Here is a 20056-nt window from a genome sequence, read left to right as displayed (position 1 = left end):
CAAAGTTATGGCCGGGAGAAGTGGAGCCTATCTCCAACTAACTTATGGCTGGAATTTTAAAGATAAACCCTCTTGTGCTCGATGGTTTGAGACCTTAAACTAAATCTGGGAGGTTGGCACTGATTCCATTTGAAAGGTATGGGTGGTAGCTTGTACCACGAACTAGAATCACGTTTTTCATCAACCATAACCTTAGGAATTAATTTATTAGTGAAGTGTGCTCAATTTGGATCCTATTTGGACAGCCTCCAATATTTTCAAATTTCATTGAGTTTCTAAAATTTGGATTGATGATTGATTTTCACGAGATAGAAGACTTCTCAAAATTTCCAACCCAACAAAAATTAGCTAATTCTATTAAGAATTGAGGTCTCGGTAGCTGTTTTAGTGAAGACAAAGTTTCTTCTCAAATTTTCACCAAATTAAGAACAAAGTTATTTGAAGGTTGAAGATTCCGTTTGCCCTCCGCGGTGGCTCCATTCGCTGGTCTGATGGTTGACATAACATGTAGAGGGAACCTTGTTTTGGCGTAAAATTTTGAGTCACAAGATGATGGACAATTGGGGGTTAGTGGTTGAGTTGGACGAGAGATAAGAGATGTGTCATCAATTGAGGTCGACTAAGATCGGTGAATGATTTATCGAGGGGATAAAAAAGATAATAATTTTTACAAACTAAAACTAATTTTAAATTAATTAGATTTGAATAATATTACTTTTATCTAAAATATTTATAGATAAATAATATTTTTTATATATTTTTTATTTTATTTGTGTAAATGCACGGGGTTCGTGCTAGTTAAAATAAATCTACGTTTAACTCGAATACTTCATAATCAAACCAAAAAAAATCTTATACCAAACATTAAATTTTTTTCAGTGAGATCGTGAAAAAACCCATTAAAATCAATAGTGAGGATTCTTAGTTTTATTCAAGTGAATAATATAAGATTGGTTTTTTTTTATCACAACTAGCACTCGTCTAATTCCATAATAATTCACTATGAGTATAATCAAATATGAGACCTTTTAGTTAAAGGATAGAATCTAGTTACACTTATATAGCCACTTTATTAAAAACATGGTAATACAACCAAAATTGGGTTTTGTACATGTAAAAGTACTAGGGATTAAAATTATAAGATTGCAATTATAAGATTTTTGTCAAGAGCCCCCTTCATCTATTGATGTTTCTGCTGCCTCAGGCTCCTCTGCAAGAAGTTAGGAAATCACAAACAATATTTGAACTTTTAAAAAAGCATTAGCATAATAATCCTATTTGGTTGTGGTTTGGGAGAATTAACTCATGAAAGACAATACAAATTCTTATATGCTAGTGTATCACAATTAGATCATACCAACTTTCACAAAATCAACCACACTTCATACCAAATACAATTGTTAACCAGACCCACATTCATAAACAGAATCACTAAAAGCGGCGTGATGGAGTGCATCGAACCAAAATATTAATTTAAAATCTGGAAAATCATCTTACGGCATAAAATTTGTGAAGTATTTGGAACTATTTAGAATGGATATTCCAAGCTCACTGAGGAAGCAATAGCACATAAGAAGAAGAAAATGGCATGTAAAATGAGAAACAATTTACCAAATATTGCTTTGATGGTTGGAGCCTTTGACTTGGTGTTCTTCTTCTTCAGCTCAGCTGTAGAAGACAATAAAGAAATCGAAAGTGAAGAAATATTTCTATAATTTTCCTATGAATAGTAGTGAATAAGTCATGTCAGCTTGGTGTAAATTCAACATTTTCTTAGTGAAAAAATCTCTTTCAAAAACAACAAAAAGTTCATTGTTGAGAGCATCCTTGTCAATTTCAGGGACATGAATACCCATTCCAGGAACTTGATAATAGTTGACAATTTCAAAATTCTTTCAAAATAAGATTGAATCATTTCAGAGAAAGAGAGACATGCATTACCCATTCCAGGAACTTGATAATCGTTGACAATTTCAAAATTCTTGTATGTATAGCCAACAAAATTAGAATCCTTGGATGAGAGCATCTGAAGCAAATAAGATAAATGAGACAAAGAAACTACAATGAAAAAAAAAAGCAAAAAAGTTGCAGTCTAAACACCTATATGTGCAATAACGAAAAGAATGACAATTGTCCTAAATTCTAGACACGTTAGAGTAAATCACAATGATCTAACAATAACTTGGATTATGATGTAAAAAGTAATTTCTATACCAAATGAAGCAAAAAATCATACAATTATCTAGATCATAGTCTAAAAAATAATTTGTATATCAAATGAAGTAAAAAAAACTAGAATCTGGATCATGTTTCCAAACATAATTTAGATCCTAATTCAGAAAATAAACTTATACCAAACGAAAACAAATACTTTAATTTTAACATTGGTGATTTTCAATAAGATTGTGACCAAATATAAGTTTCCAAATAGGTTCAAACTCAACCATAAAACAGTTTAATATAAAAAGGTCAAGGGTGTAGCCTTTTATACCTTTCTCCATGGACCAACTTTGGATGAAGTTTGAGAATGATTGTAAGACTGCAAAAACAAACTAAAATAAACAAATCTGGCATACATTTAAGAAACAAAATTGAATTCTGTAAGAAAGTAATAAAAGATGTTAAAAATAAGGGGTTTGGGTACCTCATCAAACTTCTCAAAGTTCTGAGTGTCCAACTCATCATTGACCTCTGGAATAAATGCAGCTTCCATGTCATATAGACCGTCCCAATCAATGGATCCAAACCATGGATGGACCTATTATATAACAACAAATTGGTAACTTTGTATGATGACATCTTTAAAGGAATATAAGAACTAGAACAGGACACACCATACAACACCTTAATTTCATTTGCACCATTTGCACCTAGCCTCTTGTCAACATTACAAAGCAGTTTACTGACGAGATCTTTTGCTTCTGGGGATAATTCCGCTTCTTCAGGAAACTTCAAATGTGTCTTCCAATTTATAATCTATATAAGTCATGTCAATACTTATGGGGGAGAATGAAAGCTAAAATATTAAGGTTCATGAGCCCATACATTGAAGAGTTCACATAAATAAAATCAGTAAAGAACGGAAGTATATCAGAATGAATTAGTGAAAGTAGCTGATACAAAGCAAGCTTAGATTAAGGGAAAGAAGGAAATGAGAATCCAGAGAGAATTGAGGATGAGCAGCTCATAATTTTCTATTAAATGATTCAACATTCAAAATATTAAGGTTCATGAGCCCATACATTGAAGACTCTATATTAGAATGGAATGTGCCTATTATAAGTTACATAACTATTTCTTTTTCCCTTATCAGCACATTGATTAAACTGTATTTCCTATTTATTTCTTCCCCTTAAAATGCATAGGACAAGGAAAAAATGAAGCAAATAAATTTTGATATGTAAAATTAAATAAAATATACAAAAAAATTATTGTTTTACAAACTGTAGAAGTAAACAAATTTGGAAAAGTCTCATAAAATCATTTTGCAACATTACCTTTCTACATGTTGCCATAGGTTCATCAGAATAAAATGGTGGATAGCCAACAAGCATTTCATACATGATAGCACCAAGTGACCACCTATAAGAAATAGCAACAATGTAAGATAGCCAAATAGAGGTACACTGAGGCATGAAACAGAATAAATGACTGACCAATCACATTCCATTCCGTATCCTTTCTTTAGCAGTACTTCTGGTGCAATGTAATCCGGGGTGCCTACAGTAGAATACGCCTGTAATATCCAATGGCATCCTTAGTCATACAATTAATTACTAAAAAGAACATACTACAAGACTAAATTCCTTAGTATTATCATTTCAATGTAGAACTGAAAGCAAGTTACTAGGAATAGTGAAAGGAAACTAATTGGATGGAACCTTCTATAAATTTCTGAATCTGTGTCAAACTAAGTCATGTTTTCAAACGTGATCTCATATGGGCTTACATCCATCGAGTTACCTCAAAGAAAAACGTGTTTCCAAATAAATTTATTCACTCATCTGGATCCAGATTCAGATCCAATTATTTTATAAACTACAGGCATACAGCATAAGAAATAAAATTTGTCGCCATTCTTTGACATGAAACCTACAAGCATCCTTCTGTTTTTTTGCCAATTTTGCAACTGTTCTTGCTGAGTGCGGTTCGAAGTTGGGCTACCCGATTGGGAACAACTCTCCCCTGCAGGAAAGTCTTGCTCTTGGAGAATGCTGCAATCCAAAGGTTTACATAGTCCAAAATCTGAGAGTCGCACATGGCCATATCTATCAAGTAAAAGGTTATCTGGTTTAATGTCCCTACAGAACAAAGAGGGCAGAAGAAAAGTAAGTATAACATATGAAGCTCAACACGTATGTACTAAATAAGATAACACACCTATGGATATAATTATGTTTGTGAATAGATTCAATGGCTAAAACCGTTTCACCAACATAAAACTGAGCTTCTTCTTCAGTTAAGGTGTCCTTTCTCATAAGTAGAGTCATCATATCTCCACCAGGTAGATATTCCATAATTAGGTACAGATACTCCTCATCTTGGAAAGAACAATATAATCTGACAATACAATTGCTGTCCACAGATGCAAGGAGATTTCTCTCAGCTTTTACATGCTCCACCTAAAAGAACTATGGGTTAGCAATATTCAGAAATGATGAAGTGAAAAAGCACACATTCTCATCATACTTGGCCTCTTCGGAGCATCTCTGACTTCTTAAGCTTTTTCATTGCATACACATTACCTGTTGTCTTTTCTCTGCAAACTCGCACCTGCAACCAGAAAACAAAATAAACAAAAAAGGGACTAATACTAGCATAGCGAAAAACAAGGAGAGTAATATTATAGAATGAACAAAATAGTTTAGAGATTTACCTCCCCAAATGCACCCTTTCCAATCATTGTCAACAACTCAAAGTCATCAACACCCATTTTATGCCTTTGAAGCCGCATATACTCAGTTTCTTTTTTCTCAAGGAATTTAAGTAGATTACTTTGATCCTCTTCAGAAGCTTCAGCATCAGCTAGCTTCTTCTCGAGCAAAACTCTTCTGCTTGCCAAATGAAACATGGTTAGAGTTTGTAATAACACATGAAAGCACACATGTTGCACCTGGAAGTGAAAATGCACTTAGCAAATATATCTGAGTAACTTGGTTGACTAAAATGTATTTTTCAGTCTTGAATCCTTGACCTCCCAAAAGGAAAGGCCTTCAATCACATGAAGATGCTAAAATTTCAAAATTCACCATGCACATTTTCTTCAGATGAATACAACCCATAAGAAATGGTTTCATGGTGTTATACCATGATATATGAGCAACGTCTGAGACATATGTTAGGCTCAATAAGATGGATTGATGATTATAATGTTCTTGATTTTTCATTTTCTTAAAAGGTCCACAGAAGACTCTATGTTCCCACTTTACATAGAAAATATTCCAATTTAAGAAACCAACGATGCTTCATGAACTTTTATTCAGCATTTGAAGCAAAAAAATATGAACATTTATCGACTGATGTAATACTATGGTAAAAAATGTAGGCCTTTTGTCAAGATGAAAAATCTTGTATTGGTAAGCTTACCGTTCTCTCCTCTCTTCGAGATTCTTCTTTTGCTCCTTGTAATGATTTTCTATATACTGTTTCGCCGCTGCGACCTTTTGCTTGGTGACATTTGAAGCTTCTTCTGCTGACATTGTATTCAAATCTTCGTCTTCACTAACGGTTGAATCCTTCTTCTTACTTGAAGAACGTACACGGTCCCGAGGCTGAAATTTATGTAGCCAACTTCTTGCTGAATCCATTGTCTCTTATCAGTTTCCGTGAAGACTTGTCTCATCATCCATATTGCTAAAACACATAACCTGAAAGCCTAAAACGTCCAACTTCATTAAAAATAAAGCACTTATCAGGAAAAATATTTGAATTTATCATCATAACATTGCAAATTTGCAATCATAATTCACATTCAAACTTCATTATCTTCATAAATTTGTATGGATCGATTTGTTTCTTCAAGGTAATTACAAAACACGAGAGAATTAAAAAAAAAAAAAAAACAACAGGAGAATCCTAAGAAACACAAATCTGTTCCTGACAAATTGCAATTCAGATTATTAATCAACGTCATAGACGATTAAACGTACAAGAACATGCATGCAAAGAAGACGAGTTATCGTTTAAATTACCTCCTAAAGAAGGGAATCGGATCCATGATGCTGCCTGCCTATGTTATTAATTACTGATAAAAGAAATAATGGATGGAAATTAAGAAATGAATAGAGTGGGTAGGGGAGATGAGATAATTAGTCCGCCATTTTCGCTCCTGCACTGAGTTAGAAACCTCATGATCTCTCTCCCCGATTGATTCTCTCAATCATTTCATTCTTGTCCATTTTCTAACTTTATATAGGTTTCCCTTCTCATTCAATTAACACTCAATTCTATTTTATTCTTCAATATTTACTTTTCTTTTTTCAAAATCTTAATTTTGTTTAACATTGATATGAATATGTTAATATCATAAAATAATAATAATAATAATAATAATGTAATAAGTTATACAAAATGATTATAAATAAGAAGGAAAATATTCCATTTGATAACATGTTTATTCTATAAAATTAATTAATTTAAAATAATAAATTTTAAGTGTTAAAATTAATTAAATGCATAAAAAAATATTTAACCAACCACATCAAATATCTCAACTATTAGTTATTGATTAAATAAAATGTAAAAATAAATTACAAATATTTTACTTTTAAAAACTTTAGCACTTTTGTTTTAAAATATTTTAGTAATATTTTTTATACACTTTAATCTCTTTAACTTATTATAGTGAGTTAAAAAAATTGTAAAGTATTTGAAATATTTTTAATATATAATAATAAATAAATTATACTAATCACAAGAAAATGAAAATACATGGAATGATGCACATTTTTTCAATCTATTCAAAATTCATGTGAAATCATTTTCTTATCAATATTTTTTGAGTTTATTATCAATTACCATAATAATGTTTAACTATATACAATCTAATTCTCACATGAGATCAAATTATATACCACTTTTCAATCATATTAATTTTTAACACTATAATTTTAATCAAACATTGTTTAAATGTTCATATAATAATAAAACTTCACACTAATTTGTAACATCTATTATACAATATTCTAACCAATTTAATTAATAATTATTTATATTTCTAATTCAACCTAAACTAATTAAGATAAAAATAAGTAAAATAACAAATAATAAATTATAATATATTATTATTCCTAAAATAAATACATAATATATTTTATTTTATAATTAATTAGGTTTACTCGTCATAAACATTAAGAGTACTCAAACATTACACGTTTAAATTTAAAAATAAAAATAAAATACTATATATACTTCTCAAACTTAACTAGCCTTATAGTTACAAAGGATAAATTGAGTCACTTGCTTGAGAAGAAAATCAATACCATCCAATTTTTCGGAGGTTCATTTTATAATAATATTTAATTTCAATTTACTAAATTGTGAGTTGTGATTTGTGTCTATATTTGAGTAAAAATAGATATTTGAATGAAGTTATAAATTAACTTATCTATAAACTTAAAACGGTTAAATTTAAAAAATAAGATAATATTAAAATTAATATATATAACTCTCAAATTATAATACTTTAGTTAATTATCTTAATAAACCCATTATATATATATATATATTAAATAAAATATAAAATAAATTATAAATATTTTTATTTTAAAAAAAATAGCAATTTTATTTTTAGAAAGTAGTACTTTTATTTTAAAATATTTTAGTAGAATTTTTTTATAAACTTTAATCTCATACAAAATATTACAAATATTTCAAAAAAACTTTAATATATAATAATATTTAACTATGAAAATCTAATTTCGTACCACAACCCAACCCCCTTAGATAAAATGGAACACTAACTTCAATCATATAATCTGCATTATACTAATTTTTATCTCCTATATTCAAACATTATTTATAAATATAATAATTAAAATTCACATTATTGCACAACATTATAACCAACTTAATTAATAATTATTTATATCTCAAATTCAACCTAAACTTTAAGATAAAAAAAAATAAAAAATATATATCATAAATTATAATATATTATTATTCAAAAAATAAATTCATAATATATATTAAATTTTATAATTTAATATATATACAAAATATATTATATTATATTATATTATATTATATTATTAATTAATTTTAATTGATTAAGTTGATAGTTGTAGTTAATTTAAATACACAAGTGTGATTAAAAGAATATTTTGGTAAAATTTTAGATTAACCCGTTTACAAATTTAAAATGATTAAATTTAAAAAATTAAATTAAAAATATATATATAATTCTCAAACTTACAGCCTAATAATATATATGAGATCACCTAAATTGATATTTAGGTGGGAATAAATTTATTCGTCCATAAACTTGAAACAATTAAATTTAAATAATAAAATAATTAATTATATATATCTAAAATTTATAATATAAGTACAACATTTTAACTAATTAGACTCTAGTTATTTAAAATATTTTTTTTATAAATTTTAATCTTTTAATTTATTAGAGTTAGTTAAAAAAATAAAAAATATTTGAATATTTGAATATTTAATAATATTTAACTATATTCCATTTACTTCGCACCAACCCAACACATACCACCTTTCAATCATATAACCAATTATGTTATACTAGTTTTTAACACTATAATTTTAATTAAAGTTCATATATATTAGGCTAATAAATATTTAGGTAAGTAAACGTAAATTTAAAAATTAAAATTCAAAATACGATATAAATCTCAAATTTATTCCATAGAACACTTTAATTAACTAAGATATAAAATAAATCTCAAAATACAATATAAATCTCAAAAAATAATTATATTGTAATATTATTTAATATATGCAATCTCAATATATTATAGTTTATAAGATATAAAATTATTTTTATTTCATTATAAAGTATTTTATTTTTCAAAATAAACATAATGGAGTCTAATATATTTTCAAGTTTATCTCAATTATAATATACGACTTCGACAACCATTTTACAAGAAGACTCAAGAGACTGTCCATTGATACTTCTTCAACAAACTTATATCGATCTCGTTTCAAAGCCCTAAATCTCGCTACGATAAAACCCTAAATCTTGTTTAGTTATTTTTTTTAATATAAAAAATTAATATATAAATATATTTAAATTCGAGTCTTTCGAGCCTTTCGAGCCTAACTCGAGCCTATGATTATATGATCGAGTCGAGTTTGAGCTTAATATTAAAAGCTCGACCGAGCTCGAGCTCGAGCCGAGTCAATAAAAAACGAGTCGAGCCGAACTCGAGCTAGGGCTAGTTCGAGCTCGGCTTGACTCGTTTACACCCCTAACTTGACATGTTTAGTAATTTGGGTCAAAATCTCTAACCTGAACCTGGTCTGTTTATTTGTGATTGACTTGAACCTAACCCATTTGACTCGATCTATCTAACTCAACTCGAATCAAACCCGATGTAATTAATTCACATATCTCTGTTTCAAATTAAAACCACACCAACACAAAACAAAAATGAAGTTAAATCAGAAATCCGTTTATAATTTTTTTTGAATGAGTGAGTTAAGAAGAAAGAATAACACAAAACTCAACAAAAGAAAACTTATAAACGAGTTATCGGGTCTATTTTGGGTCATTTCAGGTCGACCCAATTTTAACATGTTTATTAATCAAGTTAAACATGTCGACCTGAATAAAAAAAAATACATGATCCTAATATTATTTTTTTATATTTGGTCCGAGTCGTGTTTTCATGTCAGGTCTAAAATTTTCAGTCCTAATTTTATACCTATTACCCCTGTATTATTTAGCACTAATAAAATTTGTTTTTTTTTTTTTACTTTTGCAAGAATGAAATAAAATAAATGTAAAAAGCTAAACAAGGCCTAATCCATTTAACCTAAACCAAACAGACTTGGCCGACCCAAGGGTCTGAATCCATGCCAAACCTCAGTAAGTTGGCCAAATCCAAGCAAGCCAGACCCACACCAACAAGCTGGTCAATGCCTATTAAAAGACCTAGTAGTCGACATGAGTTTTTTTTTCTCAAAAGGAAGGAGATGCCCCTCTTTCAAAGAAATAAACCTAGTGAACTATAAACTCATATTCAAATGAAAAAAAAAGAGTTGGTTTATTTTATAATTAGTTTAAAAACTTATTTAAAATGATAAAAAATCATATTGAAATATTAGATTTCAAATTCAAACTTGTGCAATGTATAAAATATATTTTGGTTGTACAATTTAACTCTTAGTTCAATATATGAATTAGTCAACAATTTATTATAAAATATATTTAATAAAATATATAAATAAAATAATAATAAAAATATTCTAATAAGTAGAGTGTTATCTGAATTAAACTAATTTAATTAATTATTATATTAGAATAACTAGGGGCGTGAAAAATTACCGATATTAAAGGTATGTTAAAAATACCGTACCACAATATTGAAAATATCGATTTTTAAGGTATATAGAAAAAAAAGGTAAGATATGATAGAAATTAAGGCAAATTACCTGGCCATAGAATTACTTCGATCGCTCACTTTTAGCCCTCAAATTATTTTTTTGAAACAAATCGCCCCTTCAACATTTAGAAATGTCACTAATGGCCCTTCCGTCAACTTTTTAGTTAAACATAACCGCTTAAACTTAAAATATATTTTTTATATATTATCTTTAATCTTATTTTTTATATTTATATATAATTATTAAATCACTTATATATAATATTATATATATATATATCTTTTATTATTATTATTAATAATTTTTATATTTATATAATTATTAAATCTCTAATATATATATTATTTACTTATATATATTTATATCTATAAAACGAAGTTTAAAAATAATTTATATGTATTATCTTTAATCATTAATTATATATATATATATATATATAAATAAATTTATATAATTTATAGATTATATATTTTAAAAAATAATTTGAAGGTTAAAAGTAATGATAACTTTCCAATATAAATATATATATAAAAGTAAATAATATATATATAAAAGTAAATAATATATATATAAGAGATTTAATAATTATATAAATATAAAAATTAATAATAATAATAAAAGATATATATATATATATAATATTATATATAAGCGATTTAATAATTATATATATAAATATAAAAAATAAGATTAAAGATAATATATAAAAAAAATATATATTTTAAGCTTAGGTCGTTATGTTTAACTAAAAAGTTGACGGGAGGGCCATTGGTAACCTTTCTAAAAGTTGAAGGGGCGATTTGTTTCAAAAAATAATTTGAGGGCTAAAAGTGAGCTATCGGAGTAATTCGAAGGCCACCCAAGTAATTTGCCCTAGAAATTATTGGTACGGTAAAGTATGAGATTTTTAAAATTTTGGTATATCTTAATATACCTATTTATAATATTTATAAGTTAATATATATATATATATATATATAACACAAGAAAATAATTAAATATATTTGATATTAATTATATTATAGAAATATAATTTTTAAATAATATATATATATATATAATATAATATAATATAATGAAAATTTTGAATAATATTACTCAATATATGCAATCTCTACCTTATGAATGAGATTGATTTTTTTTTAAGTTAATATATATTTTTAGGTATCAAAGGTATAATACCAATACCGTACCAAAAGTAAGGTATACCGAAATCAAGGTAAAGTAAATGTATGAATTTTTTGTATACCGAAATTAAGGTATATCGAAATCAAGGTATACCGAAATCAAGGTTAGGTAATGTATGGATTTTTTGCATACCGAAATTTTAGGTAAGATATAAGGTATGAAAAAAACACTAAGATATATCGTAAAGACCCACTCCTAAGAATAACTCAACTCTAACTAGATATTAAAGATTGAAAAACTCAAGTGCTATTTTCTTAAATTCATAAAAAAAAAAAAAATCTTACTATATTATATTTAATTAAATTAAATATTTTGATTTAATTTGAATTTAATCTAAATAATAATAATTTTAATAAATAAATTCAAAATTACTTATTCAAAATAAATAAGAGAAACATAATATTTGTATTTTTTTTTGACCAAATTTGTTTAAATGCCAACTAGATTTTTTTAATTAAATTAGAATTCTAATTGAAGATATAATGATTTATAAAAATAAAAAACATAATACATTTAGGAAAAAAAGTATAAAACTGAATTGAGAATCGGAAAGACCGGAGGCGGGCGTTAGCGAGCGAGCGTCATCGGGAAGTATTGGGTTCCCTTCTCCCCTTGAGGACGACTACCGCCATAGACAGTCCTCTCTCTGGAGGAAGAATCAGAAGATAGTGGAATATTTAGATAGAAAAGACTCAGTCTTTCGCTCTACCCAACGAATTTAGGGTTCTTCAACAAGGATTGATCGATCAATTGAACTTCCACGAGGCAGGGCTTTCGTGATCCTAATTTGTACCAATTGTCGATTCGTATTTATTAATCTTCCTTTAAGAAGGATGTTTGTATGACGTGATTGAATGAAAATAGTGGATTTATGCATGTTTTTATACATCCGTACATGTGGAGGGAGATACATTTTTAGAGGAATATCGGAAGTGCAGGAATTAAAAACTGATTGAAACTGTTATATACCGTTGTTGTTGGTAAAACAAAGATTGCTAGTGGATTCTGAAGTCGTATTTATCCTTTGTTTCTTTGTGTGACAATGGTGAATGAATGAATTGCACCTTTTTTTATTTTGCAGGTGCCTCCTCCAGTTGTATGATATTCTATCCAAATGGAACAGGAAGAGGAAGATGGAGCAATGCTAAGCCGGTTAGGTGTCTCTTCTGTGAATCCTGAAGACTTTGAGCGAGACATACTGGTAGTCTTTCTCACTTTGTTTTCCTTGTCCAAGATTAATGGAGTTAACATGCTATATTTCATTTATTTGATATGAAATCATGATCTGTCCACCTAAAGACTCTTCAATAATTCATTGACAGGCAAGTGCTTTTACCAATGGAGGCAATGAAGCTAATGGTAATGCAGAGGAGGAACATATTGCTGATTCAAGCAATAAAGAACTGTCTTCTGGTCTTGCTGAAATTTACAAGAAATTGAGGGCTGTAGAAGTCGAGTTAGATGCTGTTGCATCTAGTGTTGATCCAACAAAAAAGTTTGCTAGAAGTACAGATGGGGAAGATGGTGGAAGTGATGGAGATCAGAGAGATAAAGAAGATGAATCTCGCAGTGATTTGACCCTACAACAGGCTTTAGCTGTTCAGAGACTGGGAAGCTTAAAGCAAACAAAGGCTAAACTCAAGAAAGAACTCTTAAATTTTAGCAAAGGACATTCTTCTAGATGGGATACGAACGATAAACTGATAAAGGATATTGTTAAAGAGCAGAAGCCAAAACGAAGTTTGAGAGAAGTTCCGGAATCAAGCAAGCCTTCTAAGAGGATCCGTAAAACGGTTCAATTTGATGATGATGACGACTTCGATGCTGTGTTGAATGCAGCATCAGTAGGATTTGTTGAGACTGTAAGTTAAAACTTGTCTTGTATAAAGTATTGACTCAGTTGAGAGAAAAAAAATGTTAATTACTTGTGTTTTTCAGTATTGACAATAGTTTTGTTTAAACTTTAAGTGGAAACAAGATTAGTTCATTTTGCTAGTTATATATAGTCTGTATTACGACAAGTTTGTTAACAAAATGCAAGTATGTCTGTTCAGGAAAAGGATGAATTAGTTCGGAAAGGGATCTTAACACCATTTCATAAGCTCAAAGGTTTTGAAAGGTCTGTTCAAGGAGCAGGATCATCAAGCCAGCAGAATTCACTTGCGCAAAGTGTTGCCAGAGTTGTTCAGTCAATGTCTGAGGCTGCAAAAGCTCGTCCAACAACAAAACTGCTTGATTTTAATTCCCTGCCAAAACTTGAGGCTCCCACACATCCATTTCAAAGATTGAGAACGCCATTGAAGTTATCTCAATACCTAGAGAGCGATGGAGCAGAGAATGCTGATTTGAGGAGAATGAAGAAGAAAAAGAGGCCATTACCACGCAAGAAATGTACCAAGTTGAATTCTTCTGAACATAAACATTCCCCAGAAAAAGGTAGGGATCTAAATCTTTGTGTTTTCCCCTTCAATAATTAATGCTGTATCTTTGTCATGTTACTAGAACAAGTTCCGTGTTGTTACACTTTTTAATTAGGACCTTTATATGACAATTATAATATTATGATTTTTAAGAGAAGCAATTCATAAGATTTTCTATGTACATATCATGTTAACTTTCACTATGGTGGTATAGATTTGGTTATAAGATTATTAAAAGTTTTAGCAAATTTATCTTTAAATCTTTCTACATCACCATGCATGTATGTTGCCCGTTTCATCTGGAATACGAAGAATATATACATTACAGTATAGAGGAAAAATATTAAGATCAATTCAAATAGTCGCGGAAAATAGCAGGGGCAGCTGAAGAAACCACCATTGGTAGTAGCTTAGAGCTCTGCTACCATGTGAAAACAAGATAATATTATTAACTTAAGAATTGATAACAATGAGGATTGGTGTCTATATTTATAGACTCCACATAGATATCAATCTCCCACTAAGGATCTAATTCATTCTCACAATTTTAGTAATTGAATTTGATCTAATATTCTAACTTTTTGGCACGGTTCCTCTAAGATGGCAGTTAAACTCTATTGATAGCCTACTAGGTAGACGCTTGACAACCTTTTGGGGATTGTGAAGAGCAGATATAGACTATAGTATGTTTCTCTTGTTAATTTATTAATTAAGGTCTTTTTGCTTGTCTGAATTTCTCAGCCTAAAGATTTATTGTTTAAATTATTTTTAATATATGTATCTGGAAATTACATTTTTTTCGTAATTCATCCTTGGAAAAGAAGTTTGTTGTTATATAATTATTACTGTCTGATACAAGTTCTATATTGCAGAAGATGTAAAGAGTGATATAGAGTTATCAAGTCACGAAGAAGAGCAAGAAGATGGGAACGATTTAGATTCGGAAAATCCCTTTGTGACACTTGAAGGTGGACTTAATATTCCTAATACTATCTATGACAAACTTTTCGACTACCAAAAAGTTGGGGTGCAATGGCTGTGGGAGCTTCATTGTCAGAGGGCTGGTGGAGTCATCGGAGATGAAATGGGTCTTGGTAAAACCATCCAAGTTCTATCTTTCCTCGGAGCATTGCATTTTAGTAACAAGTACAAACCAAGCATTATTATCTGCCCAGTAACTCTCCTACGCCAATGGAAGCGTGAAGCAGAGAAGTGGTATCCAAGCTTTCATGTAGAACTACTTCACGATTCTGCTCAGGAACCAACTGTTAGAAAGAAGTCGTCTCATCAAAGTGATGAATTCGATAGTGAAGATCTCGACAGTGATGAAGAAAGACGTAGTACCTTTCCACGAAACAGCACCAAAAAATGGGATTCCTTGATAAATCGTGTATTGAAGTCAGAATCTGGGTTATTGATAACGACTTATGAGCAATTACGTATTTTAGGAGAGAAATTGCTTGACGTTGAGTGGGGCTATGCGGTATTGGATGAAGGGCACAGGATTCGAAATCCAAATGCGGAAGTTACTTTGATTTGCAAACAACTACAAACTGTTCATCGTATAATTATGACTGGGGCACCTATTCAGAACAAACTTTCTGAACTATGGTCTCTTTTTGACTTTGTCTTCCCTGGAAAGTTGGGTGTCTTGCCTGTGTTCGAGGCTGAATTTGCAGTCCCAATATCTGTTGGTGGCTATGCCAATGCTTCGCCTTTACAAGTATCCACAGCATATAGGTGCATCTCCTTGCTTATATCTAATATAGTATTTTACAAGGTTTTAATTTATAATAGTCTGCATGAATGCATCTTTTAGCAAGTTAATGACCGATGAGCCTATTTGGAAACTTGTATTTTGTTGCTATCACGATCTTATTGGGAAATCGTTAAAGATGAAATTGAAAAATATATTTTTTTTGTTTGGTATAAGATTATTTTATAGATTATGATCTAAATTTTAGTGTAATTTTTTACTTCATTTGGTATAAAGATTATTGTGTGGATTGGCTTTGTGATCCAAATTATTTCATTTGGTATAGAGATTATATTATGGATCATGATCCAAAGTATTTTATAAATTGTTGTGATTTTTTAACATAGCAAATGTCAGATTTCTTTTCCGGATCATAAAATGTGATAAAACAGGGTTGTTTTGGTATATCATTATTTCATGTTCATAATGATCCAGGAAAAATATACATTTGTTATGTTTGCCAAAATCTACAATAATCTAGAAAAGAATCTCTATTCCAAATGAAACAAAAAATTACACAAGAATTTGGATCATCATCTAGAAAATAATTGTATACCAAATGAAGCAACAAAAAGTTACACTATAATTGGAATCTTGATTGAGAAAATAAATGGAATCACGATTTTGAAAAAATCTTTATACCAAACAAAAGTAAAACATTTTAAGTTTTGAACTTTGGCCATGGTCCAATGAGATTATGATAGTGATAGAGATTGTGAAAATATACAAGTTTCCAAATAGTCTCGTATAAGACTATGATCCCTTATTATGCTTAAGAAATTCAAACTGCAAAAGATAATTTGGATGGAAGTCATATCACTAAATGTTCTAAAAGTTTAAAAAACAAAAAGAATATATTACAGCTGAATAATTTTTTAAGGGTACTATTTACTTAACAAGACTGTTGCTTTAATTCATCAAACTGAACAAATAACTATGTTGTGCAGGTGTGCAGTTGTTCTTCGTGACTTGATCATGCCTTACCTACTACGTCGAGTTAAGGCCGATTTGAATGCCCCACTTCCCAAGAAGTCTGAACATGTTCTCTTCTGCAGTCTTACTACAGAACAACGGTCCATGTACCGTGCGTTTCTTGCTAGCTCCGAAGTTGAGCAGATCTTTGATGGAAACAGAAACTCTCTTTACGGAATTGATGTAATGCGAAAAATTTGCAACCATCCTGATTTACTCGAGAGAGAGCATAGTAGCCAAAATCCAGACTATGGCAATCTTGAACGGAGTGGAAAGATGTTAGTAGTTGCGCAAGTTCTTAAGATGTGGAAAGAGCAGGGTCACCGAGTTCTACTTTTTTCTCAAACTCAACAGATGCTCAATATTCTTGAGAATTTTATGATATCTAATAATTATACCTACAGGAGGATGGATGGTCTCACTCCTGTAAAACAGAGAATGGACTTGATAGATGAATTTAATAATTCAAATGATGTTTTCATCTTCATTTTGACAACAAAAGTTGGTGGTTTAGGAACAAATTTAACAGGTGCCAATAGGGTGGTCATCTTTGATCCTGACTGGAACCCTTCAACTGATATGCAGGTTATGTTCTATCCTTCTTTTTTTTAATAAAATCTTTCTGATAATAATGCCCTCATCTGGAAACACTTAGAGTTTGTTTGATGCAGGATTATTTGAAGATTGTGAAATCAAAATATTGTTTGAAGAAAAGTTGGGGTTTTTTAATTATTTAGGTTAAATGACTAAAATGTCCTTTTGTAATTTAGTTATGAAATAAGTGATTTGATGTGAAAAAACCTGGGATCAAATGAGCTCTCTTATAATTTTTGTTCCAGGATCTTGATCTAGATAAGAAATAATCAATAAATTTCTGAATTCGTCCTGGACTAAGTTTAGTTTCAGGTAAAGAAATAAAAATTATTTTGTGAACTGGCTTGCATGCGTGTTGCAGGCCCGGGAGCGTGCTTGGCGTATTGGTCAAACCAGGGATGTAGTCGTCTATAGATTGATAACCCGTGGAACGATAGAAGAGAAAGTATACCAAAGGCAGATATACAAACACTTCTTAACGAATAAAATCTTGAAGAACCCACAGCAGAAAAGGTTCTTCAAAGCTCGAGATATGAAGGATTTATTCACTTTGAATGACGATGATCAAGGTGCTGGATCAACCGAGACATCCAACATTTTTAGTCAGTTGCCTGGAGATGTAAGTATTGTCCAGGGAAATAAAAATAACCAGGAGCAGGAAGAGAAGGAGAAATTGCTTGAATCATCTTTAGATGAAAGTAAAGATTCTGATATACATGAAGGAAGAAGACCAGCAAAAATGAAAGGTAAAGAAAAAACTGATGATAATAACAACCATGGTGGGGAAGACGAAGATACCAACATCCTGCGTTCTCTCTTTGGTGCCAATGGGATTCATGTAAGTTTTCCATCTATTTTGGTGTATTTCAAATCATTTCTTTTAAAAAAATAAAAGGTTTTTAGCCCATTTTGCTTCATATATCTGCATAATAAAAACAAAACCTTTAAAAAATTGCTCAAATTACTTCTTGCAACCAGTTTTTGGTTAATTATATTAATATCATGATATTCATTTTCGAAAGAAAAAAAATGGTTATTATTCTTGACAATTGTAAAACACTTTTTGTTTCTGAACCTGGATCCAAATGAGAAACCGTCAATAGTTTTCTTTGGAAACACTTTTCTCTGACAGATATCTCATTTGGATGTGGATCGTGTTAAACGGTTTCTTGTCTAGATTCGGAAAATCCATCCAGAAAGTATTTCCTAGCTGTCCATAGATATTGTGCAGATGATTTAAGAACTTCAACCATTTTTAAAACTAAATCAAAATGAACTTTTATAAAATAAAAAATAAAAAATTATAATCCTTCCTTAATTATCTTCAGAGTGCTGTGAATCACGACATGATTGTAAACGCAAACGACGAAGAGAAGATGAGAGTGGAGGAACAAGCTTCCCAAGTAGCTCAAAGAGCAGCAGAAGCATTACGCGAGTCACGAATGCTTCGTAGTCGAGTCAGCATATCCGTCCCCACTTGGACAGGAAAGTCAGGTGCAGCCGGAGCCCCCTCTTCCATCCAACAACGGAAGTTTGGTTCATCAGTCAATTCCCACTTGGTCAAGAACAAACCGGAGGAGGGTTCATCAACTAATGGTGTCTCAGCTGGGGCATTAGCCGGAAAAGCTTTGACTTCTACTGAATTGCTTTCAAGAATCCGTAAAAACCAAGAAAAAGCAATCAGCGATGGTGTTTCAGCTTCCAGTTCATCATCCAGATCGATGCAGCCGGAGGTGTTAATTCGTCAGATATGCACGTTTTTACAAAGGAGCGGGGGAAGAGCTAAATCATCCGTTATTGTTGAGCATTTCAAAGATAGAGTGCCTCCTGCAGATCTGACTCTTTTCAAGAATCTTTTGAAGGAAATTGCCATCCTTGAGAAGGAACCAGGTGGATCTTCATGGGTTCTTAAGCCTGATTATCATCAACAATAATAATCTTCTATTCATTCCCCCTAAAGGTAACGTTTATACAATTTTTTGATCTTCCAGAATGAAAGATTAACATTGGTTTATAAATTTTGAGATTTTGTTGATCCTCTGTCTTCGTCTTCGCTCGAGGTGGATTTCGTGTATAGTAGTAGTATACTTTCACCTTATGTAGAACCATTATAGTTGTGGTTAACTTAACTGCAAGGAATCTGAAATTTTGCATTTATTTCCATCCAAATATTGACTAATTATATTGCATTAGGAAATTTTAGTTAAATCCTGGCTTGTTCTATCTGTTAGTTGTTGACATGAATTTTCCAAAGCATTGATAAGACATATCTTTAGTAGTTATATTGTGTAAATTTACTAGTTCAAACTCAAATGATTAGTTTGATCCAAAAAGTCTATAAAACCTCTTAAATCATTTTTGAGTGATAATGAAGGGAATTCGGGGGAGAGAAAGGATAGAGAGTATGATGTGATATCACCTCATTGGTTGGAAAAATGAAAAATTGTAAGAAAAAAGAGAAATATTTTTATTTTTTTCGCTAATCAAATTAGCGTTGTGTCATTTCCTTTCTCAAATTTCTTCTTCCAATTATTTCTCTTCAATTTGTGACTAC

The 20056-nt window shown here is 30.3% G+C and overlaps 2 protein-coding genes and 1 long non-coding RNA gene across 4 annotated transcripts; 1 reads left to right on the top strand and 2 right to left on the bottom strand.

The window, feature by feature from the left end:
• Positions 1–1042: 1042 nt before the first annotated feature.
• On the bottom strand, positions 1043–2138 carry LOC124922231. Its single transcript, XR_007097782.1, has 3 exons — positions 1942–2138; positions 1612–1668; positions 1043–1210 (listed from the first exon to the last, which is right to left on the bottom strand). It is a non-coding gene; the product is annotated as an uncharacterized LOC124922231 (long non-coding RNA).
• Positions 2139–2469: 331 nt separating this feature from the next.
• On the bottom strand, positions 2470–5928 carry LOC124936081 (serine/threonine-protein kinase tricornered-like). Its single transcript, XM_047476540.1, has 9 exons — positions 5587–5928; positions 4877–5051; positions 4690–4773; positions 4381–4622; positions 4097–4301; positions 3657–3736; positions 3498–3582; positions 2645–2976; positions 2470–2539 (listed from the first exon to the last, which is right to left on the bottom strand). The coding sequence occupies exons 1-9, from the start codon at positions 5805–5807 to the stop codon at positions 2470–2472; spliced, it is 1494 nt and encodes a 497-aa protein (XP_047332496.1). The 5' UTR covers positions 5808–5928.
• Positions 5929–12313: 6385 nt separating this feature from the next.
• On the top strand, positions 12314–19702 carry LOC124919280 (protein CHROMATIN REMODELING 8). Of its 2 annotated transcripts, none has more exons than XM_047459491.1 (8): positions 12314–12525; positions 12842–12961; positions 13083–13622; positions 13815–14196; positions 15056–15920; positions 16884–17493; positions 17864–18340; positions 18831–19702. In XM_047459491.1, exons 2-8 carry the CDS (start codon positions 12875–12877, stop codon positions 19434–19436), a joined length of 3567 nt encoding a protein of 1188 aa, XP_047315447.1. In that variant the 5' UTR covers positions 12314–12525; positions 12842–12874; the 3' UTR covers positions 19437–19702. The 2 variants fall into 2 exon arrangements, with proteins under 2 accessions (XP_047315447.1, XP_047315446.1); XM_047459490.1 differs by having other exon boundaries at positions 12315–12525; positions 15053–15920; positions 18831–19700.
• Positions 19703–20056: the final 354 nt, after the last annotated feature.

This window comes from Impatiens glandulifera, chromosome 1 (genome assembly GCF_907164915.1).
Source record: "Impatiens glandulifera chromosome 1, dImpGla2.1, whole genome shotgun sequence".
In the NCBI taxonomy this organism is placed as follows: domain Eukaryota; kingdom Viridiplantae; phylum Streptophyta; class Magnoliopsida; order Ericales; family Balsaminaceae; genus Impatiens; species Impatiens glandulifera.
Note: the sequence above shows the minus strand (reverse complement) of the source record. Positions and strands in the feature narration are given on the sequence as shown.

Bases quoted from the DNA above. Each gene is read 5' to 3' on its own strand.
- LOC124936081 (XM_047476540.1), bottom strand. From the start codon at position 5,807: ATGGATTCAGCAAGAAGTTGGCTACATAAATTTCAGCCTCGGGACCGT. The intron at 4,623-4,689 runs GTATGATGAGAA...TAGTTCTTTTAG, and splicing joins AGATGCTCCGAAGAGGCCAA to GTGGAGCATGTAAAAGCTGA. The intron at 2,540-2,644 runs GTACCCAAACCC...TTGTTTTTGCAG, and splicing joins ACTTTGAGAAGTTTGATGAG to TCTTACAATCATTCTCAAAC.
- LOC124919280 (XM_047459490.1), top strand. From the start codon at position 12,875: ATGGAACAGGAAGAGGAAGATGGAGCAATGCTAAGCCGGTTAGGTGTC. The intron at 12,962-13,082 runs GTAGTCTTTCTC...ATTCATTGACAG, and splicing joins ACTTTGAGCGAGACATACTG to GCAAGTGCTTTTACCAATGG. The intron at 14,197-15,052 runs GTAGGGATCTAA...TCTATATTGCAG, and splicing joins TAAACATTCCCCAGAAAAAG to AAGATGTAAAGAGTGATATA.